This window comes from Orcinus orca, chromosome 1, assembly GCF_937001465.1.
Source record: "Orcinus orca chromosome 1, mOrcOrc1.1, whole genome shotgun sequence".
Lineage (NCBI taxonomy): Eukaryota > Metazoa > Chordata > Mammalia > Artiodactyla > Delphinidae > Orcinus > Orcinus orca.
This window is the reverse complement of record NC_064559.1, coordinates 104,539,905-104,561,083: the sequence shown is the minus strand read 5'-3', so window position 1 is coordinate 104,561,083 and position 21,179 is coordinate 104,539,905. Positions and strand designations below refer to the sequence as shown.

Below are 21,179 nucleotides of genomic sequence, written 5' to 3'. Positions count from 1 at the left end.
ACGCTCCCAATGCAGAGGGGCCAAGCTCGATCCCTGGTCAGGGAACTAGATCTCACATGCATGCCACAACAAAGATCCCACGTGCCGCGACTAAGACCCGGCACAGCCGAGTAAATAAATAAATAAAACAAGGCAAGAAAAAACAAACCCAAAAGTCACCACACTTGGATACCTTTGACTCTCTGACTGGTTCATATTTCACTGCATTTGGAAGGACAGGAGATGGCGCCAGAAGGCAGCAGAACTTGGTTTTAGCAGGGTTTCAGCCAACCCCAGAGTGAGCAAAGGGCTAGAGGGAGAAGTAGGAATTAAAACAAAGGCGTCAGAGTTTGAGTAGCAACTGTGGGGGCGTTTTTTTATTTTAACATGTAGGGGTCCTCCTGACACTACTCCAAATCAGCCTGGTGACAACAGGAATATCCACAGTAAAGCCAAAGGTAAAAATAAAGGTAACTCCAATAAAAATTTTAAAAAATAAATAAATAAAGGCAAGTGCCTGGAGTTTGCCTCCTTTCCCCCTCTCTCCTAGATACCAGGGCCTTCGTCCTTTGGGGAAGCATGAGGGCCTGGAGGGACTGCTCACTCAGAAGTGGGAAGATGCTGATTTGGGGCTAAGACATCTTTGTGAAACATTATTCAGTTGTGTAGGCAAAATGCCAAAGCCCACCAGTAGTGAAACACTTCCCAGAAGGAATCACACACAAAACATTTTGAATTGAAACTTTAAAAATTAAAAAATTCATAGACAACCAGGAGGTGGCGCCTGGTAAGACACGTTACCTACCTTGGGAGGCTGCATCACAGCCCCAGACACTCCAGGGGAACTCTGTCCTGGCAGAGGTCATTCTGTCCGGGCCTCTTCTTTCCTACCTTGCAAAAGATGTCTCTGCTTTCTTTCTTTTTTCTGTTCCTCTGTGTTAACTGTCCTGATTCCCAGGAAGTATAATTTACACTTTAAGCCTTTTCTTCTTCTTAGATGGGATGAGTGGGGCTTTGGGGGAACATTGAAACATAAAACTTATCTGTAAGGGAAAAGTAATTCGGAGGGTGATGAAAGAATTAAAAAGGAAATGACATCTGCAAAATGGCTTTGCTTTGCAGATCAACCACAGTGGACAGAAAAGCATGGTAGGCTCCTGCCTCTGCAGGGGCTGATGATCTAGCAGATGCATTATTCTGTTCACTTGGCTTTTATCCTGCACCCTTATTTAGCTTCCGCTCCCTTTGTTTTGGCTATTTATTGCTACTTGGCAGAAGCAAGGAGGGCAGAAGGAGCTCAAACGGGTGCATCTTTCTGGCTGTGACTCCGGTGAAGGGTATCAGGAAAAAGAGATTTCAAAGTCTGGCCTGAAGTTATCTTTGGGTTTCACATTCTGTAGTGAGGGATTTAGGATGTACATTCCAATCGGGATTTCCAGTCCCGTGGGGGAACAAACACCAGCCCACATTCCTGAGACTCGGCAGCCTCTATGCTCCACTTGCCCAGTTCTCTGGTGGCAGGTTTCACTCAGTCCCAAAAGTCCTGCCTCAGCCCTTTGTTGGGCAGGAGGGAAGACCCTGGGCCCCTCTTCCACTCCAACAGGATCACATGGTCTCTCTCTGCTCCCTCCCCTCTCTTGCCCTGGAGTCCGCCTTTTTTCTGATGGTGGTAGTGATTGTTTCTAAGGTCACCTCGTCTCTCCTCCTGCCCTGGCCACCGTGCCAGGGGTCAGTGTCCTCTTTGGTGACAAAAGCCGCCCTAGATCTGGGCTCCCTGGGGAGGGAGATGGCTGGGCCTCACAGTTGGAGCCGCTGTCTCTCCAGGGTGTTGCTGCAGCCCCGCCCCCCGCTGGGCACACAAATGGGCTTTATTCAGCAAACAAAACCACCCCCCTCCCAGGCCACACAGGCACGTGGACCCAGCCTCACCGTGGGAAGCCGGTGGTGACAGGCGCAGGAGAAGGAGATCGCTCCAAACGAATTCCCTTTGCCTCACTTCTCTTCCTTATTTTCCACACCCCACGTTCTGGTCCTTGACTTCCTCCCCTCCACCCGCACCCTGAGTCTCCCAGCTCCTTCTCGTTTACCTCTCTCCTAACTCTGCACTCTTCCTATTCCAGGGCACTCACATTCTGCAGGGCGTGGGGAACGGGTCCTCCCACCATCTGCCCTACACCATCCAGGGAGTTGCTCCTCAGAGGAGAAGCCAGATGGGGAATAAGAACCCCTGAGGGAGCTGGATGGGACCCCAGAGGATCGGACCCCCAAACCCTCCGTTCCTGCCCCCGCCCATTCCAGGGGACACCCTTCTCAACAGTGTCTGTGTGAATAGCAGAGGAAGGAAGAGCTCACCCCAGCTGCGCTCCTGAGCCAGGGCCAGGTCCCCTGCGAAACCCGCTGTGCTGCGCTCTGAGCAAGGCCATCCTGCATGCTTAATCGGCTATTTAAGGAGCTGTTCGCCAACAACCCAGACAGTCCCCACTCCCCACGTACACCCATCCAGAGCCACCTTAAAAGCGGGAGGCAATTGTGAAGTAGCTGGCCAGCAAGTGGAGTGAAGACTGCAGAGGGAGATAAAAAAGAGAGGGCAGAAAGAGAGGCAGAGAGAGATTTATCCTGGGAACCCGGAAACTCACGGTACCCCCACTGAAAACCAAATCCCCTGGAAGCCCGCAGAGGCACAAAGAAAGCAAGAGAAAAAGATAAATACACTCAACTCCAGGAAACTTCTCTTCTCTCTCCCCCACCCCTCCGCCTCTCTCTCTCCCCTCCTCTCTTCCCCCCTCTCCCTGCCCTAGTCCTCTAGTCCCCAAACTCCCAGTACCTTGTGTTTCTTCCAGGGATACCATGTTGTTCTTCACGCTCCTGCTAGAGGTGATTTGGACCCTGGCTGCCAACAGGGGTAGGTACATCTGGATGTCTGTGTGTGTGTCTGTGTGTGCTGATGTACACATGTTGCCATGCATGCTTAATGGAGGAGGAGGAGTGTAAGAGGAAGCCTAGGGCTGGAATAATAGGCTCAGGGATGCAGGGGAAAAGACAGGACTGGGGAGGAGACCACTTTCCTTCTTTTCCCTTTGCCATTCCAGCCTTGCTGTTCGTGGGGATGGGGGCAAACTAGCCTGGGTCAGGATGTGTACACACACTGCGGGAGTCACTTTGCAGGCTGCAAATTCTCTCCGGAGCTCCTTCCCCCACTGCCCTGGTCCCAGGCAACCCTCCTGGTCTTCTTTATCTACAAACTCATCCAATTAGGGAGCCAAAGAGGCCTGGAGTGAAAGGATAGAGGACTGATGGGGTGGGGGGAATACTCCTGCCTCCTGCCAAACTCACACCCTGATCCCTGACTATGAACCTCATGGCCAAAGTCCCCTCTCGGTTCTATGGGGCGACTAATTTCCCGGTTTTTCCTGAAAGCTGTAGCAATAACAGTCAACACTCTTGGGCCCTTTACAATTTACACAGGACTTTCAGGAACTCCCAGGAGAGGAGGATGGACTCTTGAGGGGGAACAGGCCGAGGTGCTCCAGGAATGTCCCCAGAACCCCTAGCCCTCATTTTTGTGATCCCTGTGCCTAGCACATAGCAGGTGTGTAATTAAAATTTGTTGGAAGAACAGGATGAGGGGGGTATCTAGAGGGCAGAAGGGGAACACAAAGAAGATGATGGTGAGGGGCACCCAGCCGAGGAGAGTTGTAAATTGCACCTGAGGAGAAAGGAACCAATTGGGGAAAAGGAGGAAGAGATGTAAAACTACTGTGCTGAGGATTTGGTGGGAGGGGAAGGGCAAGGCTCTCAGCCTGCCCAGAACCAGGGAATTCGAGTTGTTGAAGTGTCCCACTGAGCTGGTGAGTGAGAGGCTGCCTCCAGCCCTCCCTTGCGCTGCTTTTCAGAATTGTCTGAACGAAGGGATGGGCCAGGAGAAGAGCCCAACAATGAGATCAAGGATATCTTAGAAGTCTGAGGGGTTTGTTTAAGGGAATAAGAGAGAGAGAGAGAGAGACAGGGAGGAAGTTAGAATTTTTCTCCAAAGTTTCTAGCAGTTTGAATAATGCAGAGACAACCCACAGGAAGGCCTCCCTTTCCCCTTGAAGCAGTTTGGCCCTGGGTGAGAGCTGGACCAGCAGGCCCCCGACCTTTTAGCTGGAGACAGGACTGCACGAGAGCCTGGCATGTGACCCAGCTGGCAGTGCCCTTTTCCACACACAACGCTTCACTTTCATCCTTGTCCCTGCCAGCCTGGCGGCCTGTGCCCACCCACTACCCTCAACGTGGAGCGGACCCTGCCCGATTCCCACCTTCCCCAGCCATCTGGGAATCTAGGGAGCAGAGGTTCCTGGTGATGGGGAAAGTTTCCTTTAGAGTTCCTGGGACCAGAGGAGGAACTTAAATGTTAATTCACAGCTCAGTGCCTTCTTTCATGCAATGCTTCCAAGCAAAGGAATAATGGCCCTCTCCCCTCAGCAGCACTGCCCGCCCACGCTGAACTCCTTGCCCCTCTCTTTGTTCCAGTCCCTTTCTTCCAAACCCTACACCGTCACCTCAGCCCCATCTTCTAAGAGTTAGATTGGCTTGGCAGAGGCTGTAGAAAAGTGAGGGTTGGGTATTTTGCACATTTGGATCCAGGTTAATTTTAGTCTCCTGGCTTTATCTCTTTTCATTTCTCCTCCCCCTTTACTCAGCGAGCACAAGCACAGCCTGGTTGGTGATTTTAAATAGGGCCCCCCCCACCCTCGACCTTTCCACCGAGGTGTCCAGTTTCAGGGCTTCCTTTGGGAAGTGGTAGAGCAGAGGGAGGAGAAAGGGGGGCGGGGTGGAGGAGGGCCCTGCCCCAGGCTGCGCTGGCTGTAACTCAAATTATTCTGCCTTGCAGGTCAACACTGGACATATGACGGTGAGAGCAGAACCCAAGGCCTACCGACACCCCTTTCCCACTGGGACCTCTTCACCTGGCGGGAAGACTTAGCCACGTGGGTTGGGAGGTTTCCTCCAGCTTCTCACCCTAGCTCCTTCCTTCCCCGACTCCCCATGCCCCAGCTTTCACATATATGATGCCTAGACGCTGTTCTAACAATCAAATCCCACACACCCTGATTCAGCAGAAAAGCCAGTTATGTCCTCAGTCAATCTGTGCGGGAATGAGGGAGCTGGAGTGGAAAGGGAACTGGGTGGGGAAAGGCGCCATAACCTTAGCTGCCAATTCTCCTCCTGGCTCGCTTTCTATCCTGATGGATCCTACCCCCACCTGAATCTGGAATTGGGACAGAGCTTGAGGTCAGGGGTGAGGAAGAGGTCGGCAGGACAGTTTGTGACCCTGGCAGAGGTGGAACCCGATTCCTTTGCGTTTCTGATTAATAACTTAAACCGAATTCCAGAGTCAATGCAAGGTCCAGTGCGAAAGCAAGAAGTGAATGATGGAAAGTCAGCAGATCTGAATCTTAAGGCCACCTGATAGGGGGGCCCCAAGGAGACCCTACCTCTCTAGGACCATTTCATTTCCCCAGTTTTCCTGCTCCTACTCAAATCCCACCTTTCTGGGTATGCGGGCTTTCTATCCATCCCCTCTTCCTCTCATTTAGCTTTCTTGTCTTCCAACAAGAAGACAAGTAAGTAAAAGCAACTGCTCCCCATTCATCAGGAGAGCTGGGGAATCATCACTGCCTCTGCGTAGGTGAAGGGACTGCAGCAGCAAGTCCAGGAGGGGCTCCTTGCTCACCCAGCCCCGCACACCTGGGGGCTTCATCTGGGGTGGAGAGAAGTGCATTTCTGCCTCCACACGGGTAAAGCTGGGTGAAGGGTTGCTGAAGGGTGGTTAGGGGCTGGAGGACAGGACAGATGTCTGTGGTAACCCCCACCAGGTCCACATGGTCAAGACCACTGGCCAGCCTCTTACCCTGAGTGTGGAAGCAATGCCCAGTCCCCCATCAACATTCAGACAGGCAGTGTGACTTTTGACCCTGAGTTGCTACCTCTGCAGCCCCATGGATATGAAGAGCCTGGCACCGAGCCTTTGGACCTGCACAATAATGGCCACACAGGTAAAAAGACCAGGCCTCCAAGGAGATATAAGCTCCAGTTCCAATCTTAGGAGTCAGAAGTGAAGAAGCATTCTCCTAACTTCTAAATTCTCAGAAGGTTTCATCTGTAAATTTGGAGACATGAGAATGGGGATCAGGCTCCTGTAGCCAAAGGTGGGAACTGAATGTGTAAGATCAAGCTTTATGGGTGGGTTAGCATCATAGCATTGACTAGATCTTTACGAGAAAAGCAGTGGCTAGGACTTCCAGCCAGTGGTCCAGTGGTTAAAACTCCAAGCTCCCACTGCAAGGGGGCACGGGTTTGATCCCTGGTCAGGGAACTAAGATCCCACATGCCGCACGCAGGGCGCGGCCAAAAAGAAAAAAGAAAAGCAGTGGCCTACGGGAAGAAGTGGGTGATGTGCAGGGAGACAGAAAAGGCTGGCCAAATCTCCCCAAAGTGGTGGCAACCCAGGGGTGGGAACGTATCCACATTCGTCCACCAACCCTAACTCGCTCTCTTTCCCTCACAGTGCAACTCTCTCTGCCCCCAACCCTGTATCTGGAAGGACTTCCCCGAAAATACGTAGCTGCCCAGCTCCACCTGCACTGGGGTCAGAAAGGATCCCTGGGGGGGTCAGAGCACCAGATCAATGGCGAAGCCACAGCTGCAGAGGTACCAGGGAGCAAAGCCTGGATTAGGACACAGTGGTAGGCACTGTCAGTGCCAGGGGAAAGGGAGGATCTGGAAACTGGGGAAAGTCATACTTGGGGGAAAAGGGCAAGCTTTGTGGGACAGATTTAGGGCGTGCTAGAGGTGGTGGTGGTGGCTAGGATAAAAGCTTTTGGGAGGGGGTGGTGGAGAAACATTAAATGATTCAATTCCCTCTCCCCTCCCTCAGCTCCACATCGTACATTATGATTCTGATTCCTACGAAAGCTTAAGTGAGGCTGCTCAGAGGCCTCAGGGCCTGGCTGTCTTGGGCATCCTCATTGAGGTCAGTGGCCCCCAATCCCTCCTTGGTCTCTCTCCACTTCCTCTGCATCCCTCAGTCCTATTTTGCCCATGTGTGCTGCTGGTCGCCCACCCAAGACAAGTCAGCAACCCATTCTGACTATTTATCCTATACACAAGTGTCTTACTCCAAACATGGACTCATCCCGAACTCTCTCACCCTTTCCTCCCCATACAGGTGGGTGAGACTAAGAATCCAGCTTATGAACACATTCTGAGTCACTTGCATGAAATCAGGCATAAAGGTGAGCCCTAAAAAGCTATCTTAAGACAAAGTAACATTAATTAGGCTTCAGGGAAATTTCTTAAAAAGGCCTGAGAGGCCTGGAACGAGGCAGTGAGTTGGGGCCGGAGGTAGGTAGGGTGTTCACTTCTAGGAGCCCTGTCTAGGTAAGCGAGGGTGCAGTGAGAGGGAGATGAGTCCTACTCTGTTCTTGCCCAGATCAGAAGACCTCAGTGCCTCCCTTCAACCTGAGAGAGTTGTTCCCCCCACTGCTGGCGCAGTACTTCCGTTACAATGGCTCGCTCACCACACCGCCCTGCTACCAGAGTGTGCTCTGGACAGTCTTCAGTCGAAGGGCCCAGATTTCAATAGGACAGGTGAGTGGTGGAGAGGTGAGACAGCAGACATAGCTGTAACCTCAAACCCTTTCCCACTCCCGAGAGCGAGTGCCACTTGTCCCTTAATCCCACTCTTCTACTTCTCAGCTGGAAAAGCTTCAAGAGACACTGTTCTCCACAGAAGAGGAGCCCTCTAAGCTCCTGGTACAGAACTACCGAGTCCCCCAGCCTCTCAATCAGCGAACGGTCTTTGCTTCTTTCATCCAAGGTAACTGTACAGGGCTCAGAAAAGGAGACGGGAAACTGGGGGACTCAATGGCAGGAACTAGGGAACCCCTGGGAAGGAAAAGAAGGCTAACAGGGGAAGGGATTTCCAGGACTTGCTTGGACTGGGAACCATGCCCCAACCCCGAGTACTGGCACAGTGTGCTACTCCCAACTGGGGTGGGGATCTAGTCTCACTGACCCAAGTTTTCTTCCCTTACAGTGGGATCCTTGTATACCACAGGTAAGACAGGCCTACCCATGTATCGAGGGGTGGAGTGCAGGGTAGGGTTCTCCTCAGTTAGGGAAAAGCTCAATATCTATGTTAGTCTTAGGCTGACACCTTCCACCTTTATCTCTCCCAGGTGAAATGCTGAGTCTGGGAGTGGGAATCCTGGTTGGCTGTCTCTGCCTTCTGCTGGCTGTTTATTTCATTGCTAGAAAGATTCGGTGAGTTCCTATTCTCCATTCCTCCAGTCTTTTCTTTGGCGTTGAAAAGCATTCGCCTACTCCACCTCGAATCTGTTTCGCCTAGGACATTAGCCATTTCCACGAACCATTCTCCCTTTCAGGAAGAAGAGACTGGGAAACCGGAAAAGTGTGGTCTTCACCTCAGCACGAACCACCGAGGCATAGACTCCTTCCCGGTCACCACAGATGGCTTCCCCTCGCCCATCAGGGAGCTTCTAAAGTGGGGTGCAGGGACTGGCCAGAAAATACTGTAGGAGTAGGCTGACATCCCTCCTTCCTCCAGACAGCCCCTACACAGAGGTATGGACAGGCTCTCATTCAAGGAAGAACAGAACCTTCAGCCTCTCAAAACACGTAGATAAGGACAGCCCTATGTTGACAATGCAGAGGGTGAACTGTGTTTAGTTGTAGGGGAAGCTGGGGATGTGCCCCAAAGTCCCCCACCCCCTCATCTCTGTATCCCTGTCCCGAGATATAGTACAAGATCTCCCTTTAGGAAAAAGGGTTGCTGCTGCTATGTTTTTTTCCCTCAATATATTAGGAAATTAAATTTGCCGACCCCGCCTCTGGCCTTACTTTGGGGGCTCTTGAGAATGGGAGAATTCCTTAATGCCTCAGATGGCAGAGGTGGGCAAAGGGTATGGAAAAGGACGAATGGGTGAGTAACTCCTTTTACCCCAATCCTGGAGAAGGGGAGATCCACTGCTGGAAAATGCTTAACCCAGAGCTTCTGACATGTTAGACCCCCAGCCCAGATTTCTGCCCTTGTATCGAAGCTATGCTTGGAGGGAACCAGAGGTTGCCAGGTTAGGAGGGAGGTTGGAAAAGAGACATGAGAGGGCAGAAACCTCAATCAACATGTTATCCCCTCCTTTTAAAGCCAAGTTCCCCCACAATTATAAAGTCCTTTTTATTGGTCAAAATCACAATCACCTTGATTAAAAGGATGGGATACGCCATCCTCAGCAGAAAATGATACAGTTTATAGAAAACCTCCCCGCCCCCCCCCACATCCCCCAATTAAAAACTAGAAAAAAATCTGCCCTCCTTCCCTGCGATGTCACGGTAGGCTGAACTCCCCCAGTGGCACTGCAGCTCTGGAGTGGGCCAGCTCCCCGCAGCACCCTCCAGTTCACCTTGGGGAGAGGAGGGATGCTGGTGGTCAAGGAGGTTGAAACATTAGTTCCAGTAATACCAGTTCCCAAACATGCACTTCCTTCCTTTCCCCCAAAGCCTGGGACCAAGGGGAAAGCTGGATAGATATAAGCCCAGCCATAAGGAGCAATTAGAGGAGGGAAAATATAGTCCAAGGAGGTTAGGAGAAGAATTAACACATACTTCCTCCCTCCTCCCGCTTCAAAAGAAAAAGGCAATTTGGGGGTCTTTATCACACCAGAAATGGTTCCCCTCAGACCTGAGAAAAAGACTTAAGATATCCAGTCTGGGGAGGGGGTACTGGGAAACTCAGAGCTCGTCTACCCTTGAACCTCCAATTGACTTCATCTCCACAGCAATGGCTAAACTAGGTCCCTTTTCTTGGCAACCTGCACTGTCCAGAACAGGAGATGGAGAAATACAGGGCGAGGAGATCAGGAGGGCACCCCAGGCCCAGGGGTCCCCCCCAAGGTTCCCTCAGTCCTCGGGTGGGATGCGCAGGGCAGAATACACCATCACCCGACTGTCCTCCTGCCGTCGGCCTGCAGAGGGGAATGGGGGTGAGTCTCGGGCAGGGTGAGAGCAGAGCACTGACACATGGGGAGTCCTGGACAACAAGGGGGGGGTCCCCAGATGGTGGGGATAAGTGCAGATTCAAACCCACCAGTCACTGACTGGCTGAACCCAGACTGCTCCTGGTAAAGCCTAGAGACTAAAGGTCATGAGTGGACAAAGCAAAACCCTGAAGGTGGTGGAATAGACCGACGAGGAGACAGAGAATGGTGGGCAATGGACCCGGGCTAGGGCTGGGCTCAGTCACGGGCAGTGGGCAGGCAGGTGGGATCTGTCAGGCGATCAGTCCAGGTAGTCAGTCCTTACACGAGAGACTGCGCTGGATACTTCGGAAGGACCCTCCAGCTGTGATGAAGGCCCAGAGGCCCATGGAAACAGTGACTGCATAGATGGGCAGCAGGCTGGCCTCGTACCAGGGGTTCAGGAATGTCTGGGGATGGGGGAAAGAGTAGAAAAGAGGTTAGATTCTTCCTCTAATCCCCATATTCTCTTTGTGCCTTTGACCCAAATCTCCCCCAGATATCTCACTCGAATCTCCCAGTCCTTCAGAACACCGATATCATCACGGTTAAGGGCATTTGTGATTTTTCAGCCCCCTCAGAGGTTTCTGCCACTCCTGCTCACCTCAGGCCATCTGCATTAGTTTGACTAATCCATTCAAACTCCTCCCTAGAGCATCCCCAGAGCAGGTTATACAATTGATGCTGAGGTGAGAGACGTCTAAAGACTCACCTTTCTGCCTCCTCCCAAGGTAAGTTTTTAAATGTTAAGAAGTGAGAATATATTTCCCCTCCATCCCACTCACCATTAAGTTCTTTTCTCTCTAACTCAGGCCCCTGTCCCCAACTCACCAGTCCCGATGTCAGTAGGTGACTCCCAACCACCAGGCCCAAAGCCCAGTACCGTCTCCTCTCACAGGCATCAAAGAACACAACTCCCCAAAAGGTATGGAGCAGGATAATGGCTGCTGTCAGAAAGGCTGCAGGGAGGGAGATGGGGATGAGATACATCCCTCATCTTCTCCCAGCCTCCTGAGATGTTGAGCCAAAGAAGTCTCCCAGGGAAGGCCAATAAATCAAATCAGGGTCAGGGATGAATGGGGCATGGAGGCAAGAAAGAAAGTGGACCTTACCTGAAGTCAAGAAGTAATAGGGTGAGTCTCCATGGATCCCAACCACACCTGGCCCAAGTGCATCGGCCAAAATATTGATAACAGAGAAGACACCACTGATGATACCGAAGGAAAGACCAGAAACTGGGGGGGAGGGAGGGCTTCATCAATGTCAAAGATCACTATAGCCTTATTACCAGTGATCCCTCCCCATTCCCAGTCACAGTTCCCCCACACCTACTCTCCCTCCAGACCACCTCTCCTTGGAAGTCAGGTATGAAGAAAAACAAGAAGCCGCTTAGGACATGTGGATGTTTAGAGACTTCCCAGGGAGAGAGGAGTGTCCAACTCCCTCCTCCAGTCCCTCTCCCTTGGCTCACCATAGGCCATCTGGCGGATGGAGATGGGTGATCTTCCGTCCTCACTCAGCGATGCTAACCCCTCATCTGCCTTCCTGGGGTGGGGTGGGTGGGATAGGGGAAAAATGAGGGAGGGCAGGAATCGCCTTCCCCTCTAATATCTTCCCTTAGTACCTCCTCGTTCAAACCACCACCCAGGGCTGCCCCACTTATAGTTCAGTCTTCTTCCCTTCTCCCCTCCAGACCACCCCAACTCCTTACTTAAGCAGCTTGTAGTAGGCAAAGCGGAACACCTCCTGTAGAAGGACAGAGACTGCAGCACCAAAAATCAGGAGGCCATACTGGAGTCGGGCATCCGACCGGTCGGTCACATGGACCAAGATGAACCAGACCACAGAGGCCAAGAGCAGGGAGACCAGCCAGAAAAATGCCCTGAGGAAAGACAAAGGCAATCAGACAAGCAAGGGTAGGGGGCAACCAGGGAAATCAAAGAGGGGAACCAACCAAGGCTGCAGCATAAAAAGTGGAAGTTAGACTTCCGGATTGTCCAGGGAGACAGGGAGGAGATAGGATAGGTGTCTCCACCAAGGGAGTTTGTAGGGATCTGAACGCAGGGAAAGGGTAAGAAATCTGATTAAAGAGTCTTCAGAATGATGAGAGCCAGAGTGTAGGAGGACAGGACGGCGAGGTATCCATTCCTGGATACTCCCTTAAGGCCGGCCGAGGTCAGCACAGCCCCCTTCCAAGTCTTCGCCTTGGGCCTCCTCGGACGTCGCAGGAGGAGTATAGGAGAAATCTGTGCGATCTCTGGAAGGCGGAAACCAACTGCGGGAAAGGGCGAATCACCCAGATCCCTGACTCGACCCTCTCCAATTTTCACCTCCGACTTGTCTCCCCCTCTCAGGCTCCCAGCTCGCCCCAGTTCCTCCAGCCCCTTTTGGATCTCTCTCTTCGGCGTCCTCCCGCGTCTCCCCAACCCCTTAACTCACCCCGCAACCAAGATGATGACGCGAAGCGGGTCTCCTGCCACAGTGATCAAGAAAAGCGCAAAGGCCGGGCCGAAAGCGACGAAAGTGCATCCGAAAAACACTGCGGCCCCCATGGCTGGGCAGCTGGGGGCGAGGTGGGGGCCCGGCCAAGAGAGGCGAAGGGATGAAGCACGCCAGCCAGGGAGTCCGCGTGGGGTGGCGACGCGACCCCGTGAGGGGCGCGGTGCAATGTCACCCCGGACCCCCGGGAAGGCGGGGACACCGAAACCCCAGATACAGGTCGGCGCGACTTCCTCTACGGAAGCCGAGGAGGGGACAAACCCCTGCCGCGGCCCCATGGCCACCTCCCATCTAATCCCCACCCCCTGGAGGCCAATGGAGAACCCGCGGGGGCGGAGCTGCGGAGGCGGGGGCGTGGCTTCACGACGTGCTGGGAGTTGTAGTCCTGCCCTCCTCCTGGACCTCGGCCCTGGGAGTGGCTCCAAACGGTTAAACATGTGGGCTGGGCCCGAGCCCAGTTTCCTGGTTCGGTTCGACTTTGGTCGCTGTTCCCTTTCGGTATTTTATGGGGCAGGGTGGTAGCAATCCTACGCTTCTTGAAGAGCTGCAGAGGGGGGAAGATCCTGTTGGAACCTAAAGGACAAATACAAAGAAAGCACAGGATAGAGGGTGCAGGGAGATAGGGACGGGTATTGTTCTTACTTGAATGAGAGGAAATGAGCTAGAGCTACTGCCTAAGAGATGAAGGTTACACTTAAAAGTAGGAGCTCTTTGAACAGGCTAGTATAGGAAGCATGCAATACGGTGTATCGCTAATGAAGCCTTCATCCATAATGACAAGAGAATCAGAGGGAAGTAAAAGGAGCCTGGAGAGCAATGTTAGGAAGGTTAGAGGGGATTTTGAGTTAAAATCGGGAGTTGAAGTTGTTTGTAAAAAGCAATTCGAGCTATGGAGTTGGAAAATGACACCCCACCACCACTAGCCCGCCAAGTTACTCAGTTCCTTTTATGTCATACTTCCTCCATTTATTTTCTGAAAATGAACCTCAGTAGTGTCTTTTCCTCAGGATGGGGGAAGAGAAGGCGCAGAGGATGCATATTAGAGCAAAAGAAAGTTAAAGTATGAGAAGAGGGTATTGTATCCTCATTTGGATGCAGGTGGGGTTAGTCCTTAGGGAGGATGTTTGGGAAAAAGAGTACCAGGATGGGAAAGTGAGGGAAACTGGAATATTGTTCTTGAGAGAGTAATCAAAGTACCCAAAAAATCTATAGAAATTCTTCAGAGAGAACCAGGCTTACTTTCCTTCCTGGAAATGATTTATGGCAATGCATAGATGTACAGCCACATAAGAGTTTTCCATTTTTTTCCAGGAAATTCTGGAAAGGAGCTGAAGGAATAGATTATATAGATGTACGTGAGAAGTCACCATGCAAATCCTCCCCCAATAAGGTTAAGAGGGTGGGAACATCCTGGCCAGTGCTCAAGACTCTATTGTCTTGCTTCTGAGCATAGCAATCCAGAAGAGATAGGGATAAGACAACTCTTCTCATCTCTCCTTCGAGCTGTTACCACAGCATTTGCTGACTTAAGAACGGGAATCAAACCTATCTTGTTCATTGGTAGTTCCACAGACTTGCATAGTGTCTGACTCATAGTAGATGTTGAATAGATGTTTATTAACTCCCTTAAAAAAAAAATACCTGCATTCTTTTCTTATTCCCTTGCCTCTGAACCCTGAATTGCCTATCAGACTAGGCCTAGCACACTGTGCCTAGCACATACATTATGTTTGATGTTTCTAAATTGAATTGAATGAAAATGGGAAATATAAAAGCAGAGAGAAGGATAAGATGAACTCCACCCCTGTAGGCTAGAATGAAGGGAACATACCAAGTGACTGAAAGTGGGAGAAGGGGTGTGGCATATACAGCAGGGAAAGAGACTACCTGCTTCCTCCCTTTTCCCATCCTGTGTGCAGAAAGTTGAGAAAGAAGTGAGGTGAGATCAGTACTTAGCAGAGAGGAAGTAACTAGTCTTGACTGAAAGTTGTTTTTTTTTTGAAATCAGAAGCAATGCAGCAGGTGCTTGGAGAGTCAGACAATGATGTTGATATTGTTCCCATACTTCATAGTCCGAGACACGCAGAGAAGGAAAACTATTTTCAGTCTAGAAAAAATGTTCATCCCTTCCTAAGAATATTTTGACTGTGAAGAAAGAGATTGTGCTGAAGCCTCAGAGAGAAGGGCAGCTCTGGATAGTGATAGTAAGTTAGGGACAGTGAGAGGGAGGGTGAGCTTTTTGTGAGGACTGGGAACAAGGAAGGAAAGTAGGTGAGAGGGGAAACTCCTTGGTAGGCTGGGGTTTTTGTTGTTGTTTGGTTTGGGTTTTGGCGGGGGGTTTTGTGGGTTGGTTGGTTTGTTTTGTTTTTCTGGAAGTGGCAGCAGGAGGCCTGAATGGATCTAGTCTAGAGCCAGAGGGTCTCAATGAACATGTTTCCATCAAAGTTCACTTTGCCTCTCTTGATCTGGGCAGCTGTGGCTGAGGACCGCACTGGTAGTAACTGATGACCCAGTCAGTAAGCAAGTGGGCGGGGAATTCCCCCCCTGGGAGAAGATTGCTGCAGCTCCTTCCCTGCTTTGGAGGAGGGCAGAAGGCGGGGTAAGTTTGGTGGGAAACGCTGTAATTTCCTTTTTTACTTTCAAGGCACTAGTGCAGAATCCAGAATGGATGTCCTCTTTGTAGCCATCCTTGCTGTGCCACTCATCCTGGGTAAGTACACGTCTCTCTCTGAGCTTTTGAGCCAGGTCTTCTACCATAAATTGGGTGGGAGAAAAGAAAATGAGGAGAGGGCGGGAGGTGCAGTTCAATAAGGAGTGATAACACTTTCTCAACTGTGTTAGATGTCAGGGGCAGAGGGGGAACCTGGAAATTAGGGCCAGGAAAAGGGGAGGAGAGCATAGTCCTGTCAAAGAAGAGACAGCTGATGGGGATGGAGCCCCAGCCATGGGAGGTCCTAACAAGAGTGAATTCAGCTCACCATAACCACAGAGTTGAACAAGATGAGAAGGACTAAAGTGAGAGTGGAGAGAGGTGGACTCTTTGAAGGTGGGGCAGTCTGAAACTAGCAAGGGAAGCCAGGGTATCTTCTTTCCCAGCGAGTTGGAGAAAAACTTTGTATTAGTAAAGACACAGAAGGGGTGGCTTTTCCATAGTGAGTACTGTCTGCCTTCAGGGACAAGGTCCCAAAAGTAGCTTGGCTCCTTCCCTCCTTTGTTCCCAGTCTGCCAGGTGCTCTCATTGTTTCCTTTTCCTCCAGACTCTGTGTCATTGCTTGGGGTTAAGAGAGAGCATTCAAGGAGCTTAGGGAAATATTTAGCAGGAGGCCTAGAATTCCTGACCCAGTCAAGTCCAAGCCACATATTTTTAATCCTGGAAAGGAAGAAAAACTAATGCAGATGGATCATTTAGTCCAGCTGACTCATTTTAAAAAAGCAGATGTTAACTGGCTTGTTCAGAGATATTCTACTAGTTAGCATTGAAACTGGAACTAAAGCCCAAGTCCAAGAGGCTGTGTGTGTGTGTTAGTTGTGGGAGACACTGATAAGAGAACATCTCTCACAAATACAGTAAGTCTAGAGCATACTGAGGAGTGGATTTGGAGGTCTTAATTTCTGGTGTCTCTCTGCTTCCTACCTTTTTAAGGCTTAGTTTGGGTTACAGTGTGTGAAGGGACCCGTTTTCTCTTCTGGGAGTTCCCGGATTGAAAGGGCACAGTGTAACAGGTCTCATCAGAGTTATGGAGCCCAGAAGACTGAGAAAGGTTTAGAGGTACAGAGGCAGGGAGATAGTAGAGTGGAGGCAGAAGGAAAGGAAACTGATAGAGCTGAGGTCAACGTCAGGTGTCCTTCTATTGCTAAGGAGTTCCAGATGCCCCCTGACCTCTAGTCCTTGTCCCCCTAGGACAAGAATATGAGGATGAAGAAGGACTGGAAGAGGATGACTATTATCAGGTGGTCTATTATTACACAGTCACCCCCAACTATGGTGAGTATGTATGAGGTTCTGACCCTTCTCAGGATGGAGAGAGGTTTGGGGGATGCTCAGTTCTGACACTTTGACGTTTCCTTTACAATGGTATAACTAGGTCAGAAAGAAATGTGGCTATGAGCAAAGACTATCAAGCTCATGATGTTATGTCTCAAACTAGTGATTTTCAAGCCTTTAGAAATTAGAAATTTTTCAAATTTGTACGTGATTTTAGATACCAGATTGAAAATATAAATGCATGCACATTCACAAACATTTCAACATCAGAAGTTCATTAGAATTATACCAGTAAATTTTACAACTTGAGCAAATTGAAGTATTCTGAACAGTTTCTTCCTCTTCTCATTTCCAGATCTAGTGCTACCTTTGTTACTACTAATTTTTTTTCTCCTCCCCAGATGACTTTGGTGCAAACTTCACTGTTGATTACTCTATGTTTGAGTCAGAGAACAGGCTGGTGAGTGATATCTACATGACCCTCTAGGAGGATCAGGATAGGTAACAGTTAAAAAGAAACTGGTCATTGTTGAAATGTAAGTGATGAACAGGAATAAAAATTAGTTAGGTGAAGTGAAACTAGGTAGTGAGCCCAAAACAAATTTGTTAACCAAAGCTGGGGATAAGGCCAGAATGCAGTAGGTTTGCTAAGACACTGAAAGGGAGGAGCAATCCTTGAGTCAAGGGAAATGGTGAATGGGATGGGTACATAATCCATGCAAACATGAAGTAGGGAAGATCCCTGAGTTTAAGTCTTGGGGGATGGGAAGGGGGGAGAAGAGGTGGTGAAGGAGAAAAGAACTCTAAATAGAAAATCTGTGAGGATGTTGGATGGAGGCAGTGATAACTCTGTGTTTCCTAATCCTACTGAGGGCAGAACAAGTGGGATAAGGAGGTAATGGAAGCAGTAGAGACTACCATTAGTCGTGAAACAGACGCTGCAGACCATCAGAAGCCTGTAACAGAGAAACCAGTGACAATGGAACCAGTGAGTGGATTGGGGATGGGGGGGGGGCGGGGAGACAGACAACCCTTACCCTGGATAGATCCCAGAGCTGGTGACGTGCAGCAGAGGGAGGCTTTGGTGGATGGGGGAGCCAAATAACTAGTACTACAATGCAGGTGTTCATCTCAGCTTGGCCATCATTGCTTTCACTGAGATTTAATACTAACCCGTATACAGAACACTGGGAAGATTTGGTGCAGTTAAATTTCAGTTGAATAGTATTTAATGTGTAAGTAACCTATGCCTAGAGCTGCTGCTGCTGATGATGATGATGAAAAAGAAATCTGTGATGTTGTTATTGTCCTCAAAGTATTCATAAAACTCAAGTTTACACTTATGAAACATTTAAAACAAAATGAAAAGATTTGTAACAATGTTAAATTGCATATACATTTGACAGCATATGACAAACAAGTGCTCTAGGCTGTGGAAGGAGAGAGACTAGCACAGGCTGAAGTTGTCTGGAAGACTTTTAGGAGGTAATTATGCTTGAAATACACTTTGAAGAATAGGTGAGCTTTTGGTTGGCAGGAAGTTATGAAAGGATGAAAGCAATTAGGGGGAAGAATAGTTATTCCAAGAGTGAAAGAGCTGCATAGATAAGGGGGATAGAACAAGCAGGGTATGTTTAGTGGATGGAGTATGACTGAAGGAGAGGGTATATGGAAAGGAACAGTGGGAAATTAAGAAATAACATTTACAATGCTCCAAATATTTGCTTGATAATCTCACATATGGGAAGATAGGGCCAAATTACAGAGTCTGAAGTATCAGGGAAGGTTCAGACTTATAAGCAATAGGGAGCCTAGTAAGTTCTTCAGTGTGGTAAACACACAATGAAAGTGGTATTTTTGAAAAATGATTTATCTGGTTGTATGAAGGATGCAGTGGAGTGGAGAGAGACTCATGAGATTTGCATCATTCCAGAAACAATCCATTAAAGGTCTGGACTAGGGAAGTGGCATTTTGAATGGAGAGGAGAAAAATAAGAAACATTTTGAAGAAAATGCCTTGCTCCAGTGATAATTTCATATGGGCAATAAATGAGGAGAGAGTTAAAATAGCTTAAAAGTTTTAAACATGGATATCTGGGAAAACGGTTGACCAAAATGGGAACTGTGGGAGATTAGAATGATTTAGGAGTGAAGTTATAAATTTGGTATTGGCCAAGCTGAATTTATAATGACAGCCCTATGAGGGTGTCGTAAAGGTAGCTGAATTAAGTCAGTGCTACAGTTCTAAGTGCCAAGTCACAGTCACAAAAGTAGAGCTCATTAGAGCCAGTACACACAGAAGACCAAAAGGCCAATGACTGTGCCGGTAGTTAGTAGAAGAGGAATCAACAAAGGAAATGGAGACGAGCTGATTGGAGAGGTAGGCAGATAGCCAAATTTATATTTTAAAGTCTAGAAGAGAAAGCTTAATACAGTCAATCAAAAGCTACCAAGAGGCCAAGGAGAAGGAGGTGATTGATAATCACAGAGAAAGTAGTTTTAATTGAGTGGATGTAGCAAAAGCTAGATTTTGTGGTGTTAGAGCGGGAATACATTGTGAGGAAGTGGAGGGAGAGGATAGACCAACCATCTGAGAAATCTGGTAATGCAAAAAGAGAAGCAACAGCTAGAAAGGGCAACAGGATCAAAGTGCAGTCTGAATATAGTTGAACACAGATGGGAAGATTTAGTAGAAATGGAAAGCTGATGCTTGACAAGGACAGATAAATATTTTAAAGTGTATAGTAGGCTCTCTTTAGATTGTAAACTCTGTGAGGACAGAACCACTGTCTTAATTATATTTATGTCCCCCCTATGGCACCTAGCACAGTGACTAGTATAGTGTCATGCACATAGCTTAAAAAACAAAACAAAAAACATCTCATTGAATTGAGTCAGGTCTCCCTGGTATGGTCAGGAATGGCTGAAAGGCACAGAGGAAAGGACTTCTTATAGTGATGGGGAGGAGGGCTGGATCTTTCTCTAAGCTCAGAGGAAAGAAGACAGAGATTGGTGTAAAGAGATGGTTATCCTTCCAGAGTGGGAGGTGGGCAGTAGGAAGGGTGACACTAGCCTACTATGAGGGGATGTCTGTATTTTAGCAGAGTCCAGATCTGAACAATGCTGTATCCAGTCTGCAGAGTCCTGGTGCACTCCTCCTGTCCTGGGCCCTCGTTCAGGGGGGGATGTATTTCATGTAGAAGGTGAGAGTGCAGCCATTGGCCTTGGGGGAGTCTGTGAAGCAATTTTACCAGTATCTCTGGCTAGTGTTTCCAGCCTGGTCAATTCTGTCTGAGCTGCTTAAAGAGGGATCACATATAGAAAAATCTTATCTAACTTTAAGGAGGTTTAGGAGATGTTGAGGCAAAGGCCTTTGTCATAAGAGTCATTACTCTTTCTGAACTGGGAGGATTTCAGGACCTCCTAGAGCAGAAGCAGGTGGAATGGAGAAGAAACTTCTCCAGGTTTCCAGTCTGCCTCGAGGAATCAAAGCTGGCCTGGTTTAAGGCTCTTCAGGTGCTAGAGGGCAAAATGGGAGGGGCCCTACAACCTGGCAGAGTCAAGAGGCAGAAGTGGGGGTGGTTCCCTAATGTAGGGGAGAGATGGTGGAAAGGGGGAAGGAAGAGAAGCCTGTATTATAGGGAAGGAATTTACGTTGGTAATCTAAATAACTATGGGCATGAAGGGTTTAGCAGAAGGAAGGAGTAAAGAGGGGAGGGGGACACATGTAGTGGATGTCATGGGGAAATCTAGCTCAAAATAAGAAATCTGGGGGGTTTCCATAGAGGTGGGAGGGGCTTCCTGAGTCCCCTGACCCTGTTTTTTTGTTTTTCCCTTTCTTCGTTGTTTTTTTTGTTTGTTTGTGTTTTTTTTAGGAGAGGGAACGCTGCTACGACTCATTGGATGGGGATTTGGGAAGAGGAGAGTGGAAGATTAAATAAATAAATGAAGTAATCTGGTTATTCTCTACTCCTTTATGAGGGTCAGTTCTAAAGCTGCAACACTGAAGAGAGCACCAGGATATAAGTGTGTGAAGGGTAGATTAGAAAGGGAGTTAGGCGACAGTAGAGTTAGAGGGAATTATTAGGGCTGTGAAAAAATAAACCCTGAAATTTTGGGAAGAATGGAGAAAAACACCCACAAACAACAGGTTTATTCACAGCCTATAATTCCCTCTAATTCTACTGTTTTGCTTTATCATATATGGTGTTGAGACAGTATATCTGGAGAAAGAAAGTTGAAGTGGAACCCTTTTTATAAAATAAGCACATTGTTAAACATACGTAAAATATCAAAAACTACTTAGAATAGATTTTTAAAATTCACACCCTCCTCCCCTTATCTCCCCCCTCCTAACTATGTACCTTTTCAGTTAGTAATTAAGGCATTCGAGGACAGACTGTTTTTTTCTTTTTATAAATTTATTTATTTTTGGCTGCTTTGGGTCTTTGTTGCTGCCGGCTTTCTCTAGTTGCGGCGAGCAGGTGCTATTCTTGGTTGCGGTGCGCGGGCTTCTCATAGCGGTGGCTTCTCTTGCTGTGGTGCACGGGCTCTAGAGTGGGCTTCAGTAGTTGTGGCTTGCGGGCTCTAGAGTGCAGGCTCAATAGTTGTGGCACATGGGCTTAGTTGCTCCGCAGCAC

At 49.0% G+C, this 21,179-nt stretch overlaps 3 protein-coding genes across 8 annotated transcripts; 2 read left to right on the top strand and 1 right to left on the bottom strand.

The window, feature by feature from the left end:
• Positions 1 to 1,886: 1,886 nt before the first annotated feature.
• On the top strand, positions 1,887 to 8,870 carry CA14 (carbonic anhydrase 14). 2 transcript variants are annotated; one of them, XM_049693855.1, is made up of 12 exons: positions 1,887 to 2,616; positions 2,820 to 2,881; positions 4,853 to 4,873; positions 5,838 to 6,017; positions 6,530 to 6,672; positions 6,899 to 6,994; positions 7,190 to 7,256; positions 7,454 to 7,611; positions 7,720 to 7,840; positions 8,060 to 8,080; positions 8,202 to 8,286; positions 8,409 to 8,870. In XM_049693855.1, the coding sequence occupies exons 2-12, from the start codon at positions 2,827 to 2,829 to the stop codon at positions 8,470 to 8,472; spliced, it is 1,011 nt and encodes a 336-aa protein (XP_049549812.1). In that variant the 5' UTR covers positions 1,887 to 2,616; positions 2,820 to 2,826; the 3' UTR covers positions 8,473 to 8,870. The 2 variants fall into 2 exon arrangements, with proteins under 2 accessions (XP_049549812.1, XP_049549808.1); XM_049693851.1 differs by having other exon boundaries at positions 2,778 to 2,881.
• Positions 8,871 to 9,203: 333 nt separating this feature from the next.
• On the bottom strand, positions 9,204 to 12,841 carry APH1A (aph-1 homolog A, gamma-secretase subunit). The gene is made up of 7 exons (XM_004285137.3): positions 12,495 to 12,841; positions 11,767 to 11,937; positions 11,527 to 11,600; positions 11,168 to 11,290; positions 10,887 to 11,014; positions 10,342 to 10,465; positions 9,204 to 10,004 (listed from the first exon to the last, which is right to left on the bottom strand). Exons 1-7 carry the CDS (start codon positions 12,830 to 12,832, stop codon positions 9,940 to 9,942), a joined length of 1,023 nt encoding a protein of 340 aa, XP_004285185.2. The 5' UTR covers positions 12,833 to 12,841; the 3' UTR covers positions 9,204 to 9,939.
• A 131-nt stretch (positions 12,842 to 12,972) lies between these two features.
• Positions 12,973 to 20,493, top strand: C1H1orf54 (chromosome 1 C1orf54 homolog). Of its 5 annotated transcripts, none has more exons than XM_049693886.1 (7): positions 12,973 to 13,052; positions 15,199 to 15,264; positions 16,456 to 16,539; positions 16,941 to 16,999; positions 17,417 to 17,527; positions 19,641 to 19,742; positions 20,415 to 20,493. In XM_049693886.1, exons 2-6 carry the CDS (start codon positions 15,219 to 15,221, stop codon positions 19,737 to 19,739), a joined length of 399 nt encoding a protein of 132 aa, XP_049549843.1. In that variant the 5' UTR covers positions 12,973 to 13,052; positions 15,199 to 15,218; the 3' UTR covers positions 19,740 to 19,742; positions 20,415 to 20,493. The 5 variants fall into 5 exon arrangements, with proteins under 5 accessions (XP_049549843.1, XP_012394301.1, XP_049549848.1 ...); XM_012538847.3 differs by lacking the exon at positions 12,973 to 13,052 and adding an exon at positions 14,421 to 14,758; XM_033415504.2 differs by lacking the exon at positions 12,973 to 13,052 and having other exon boundaries at positions 14,847 to 15,264; positions 19,644 to 19,742.
• The last annotated feature ends 686 nt before the right edge of the window (positions 20,494 to 21,179 follow it).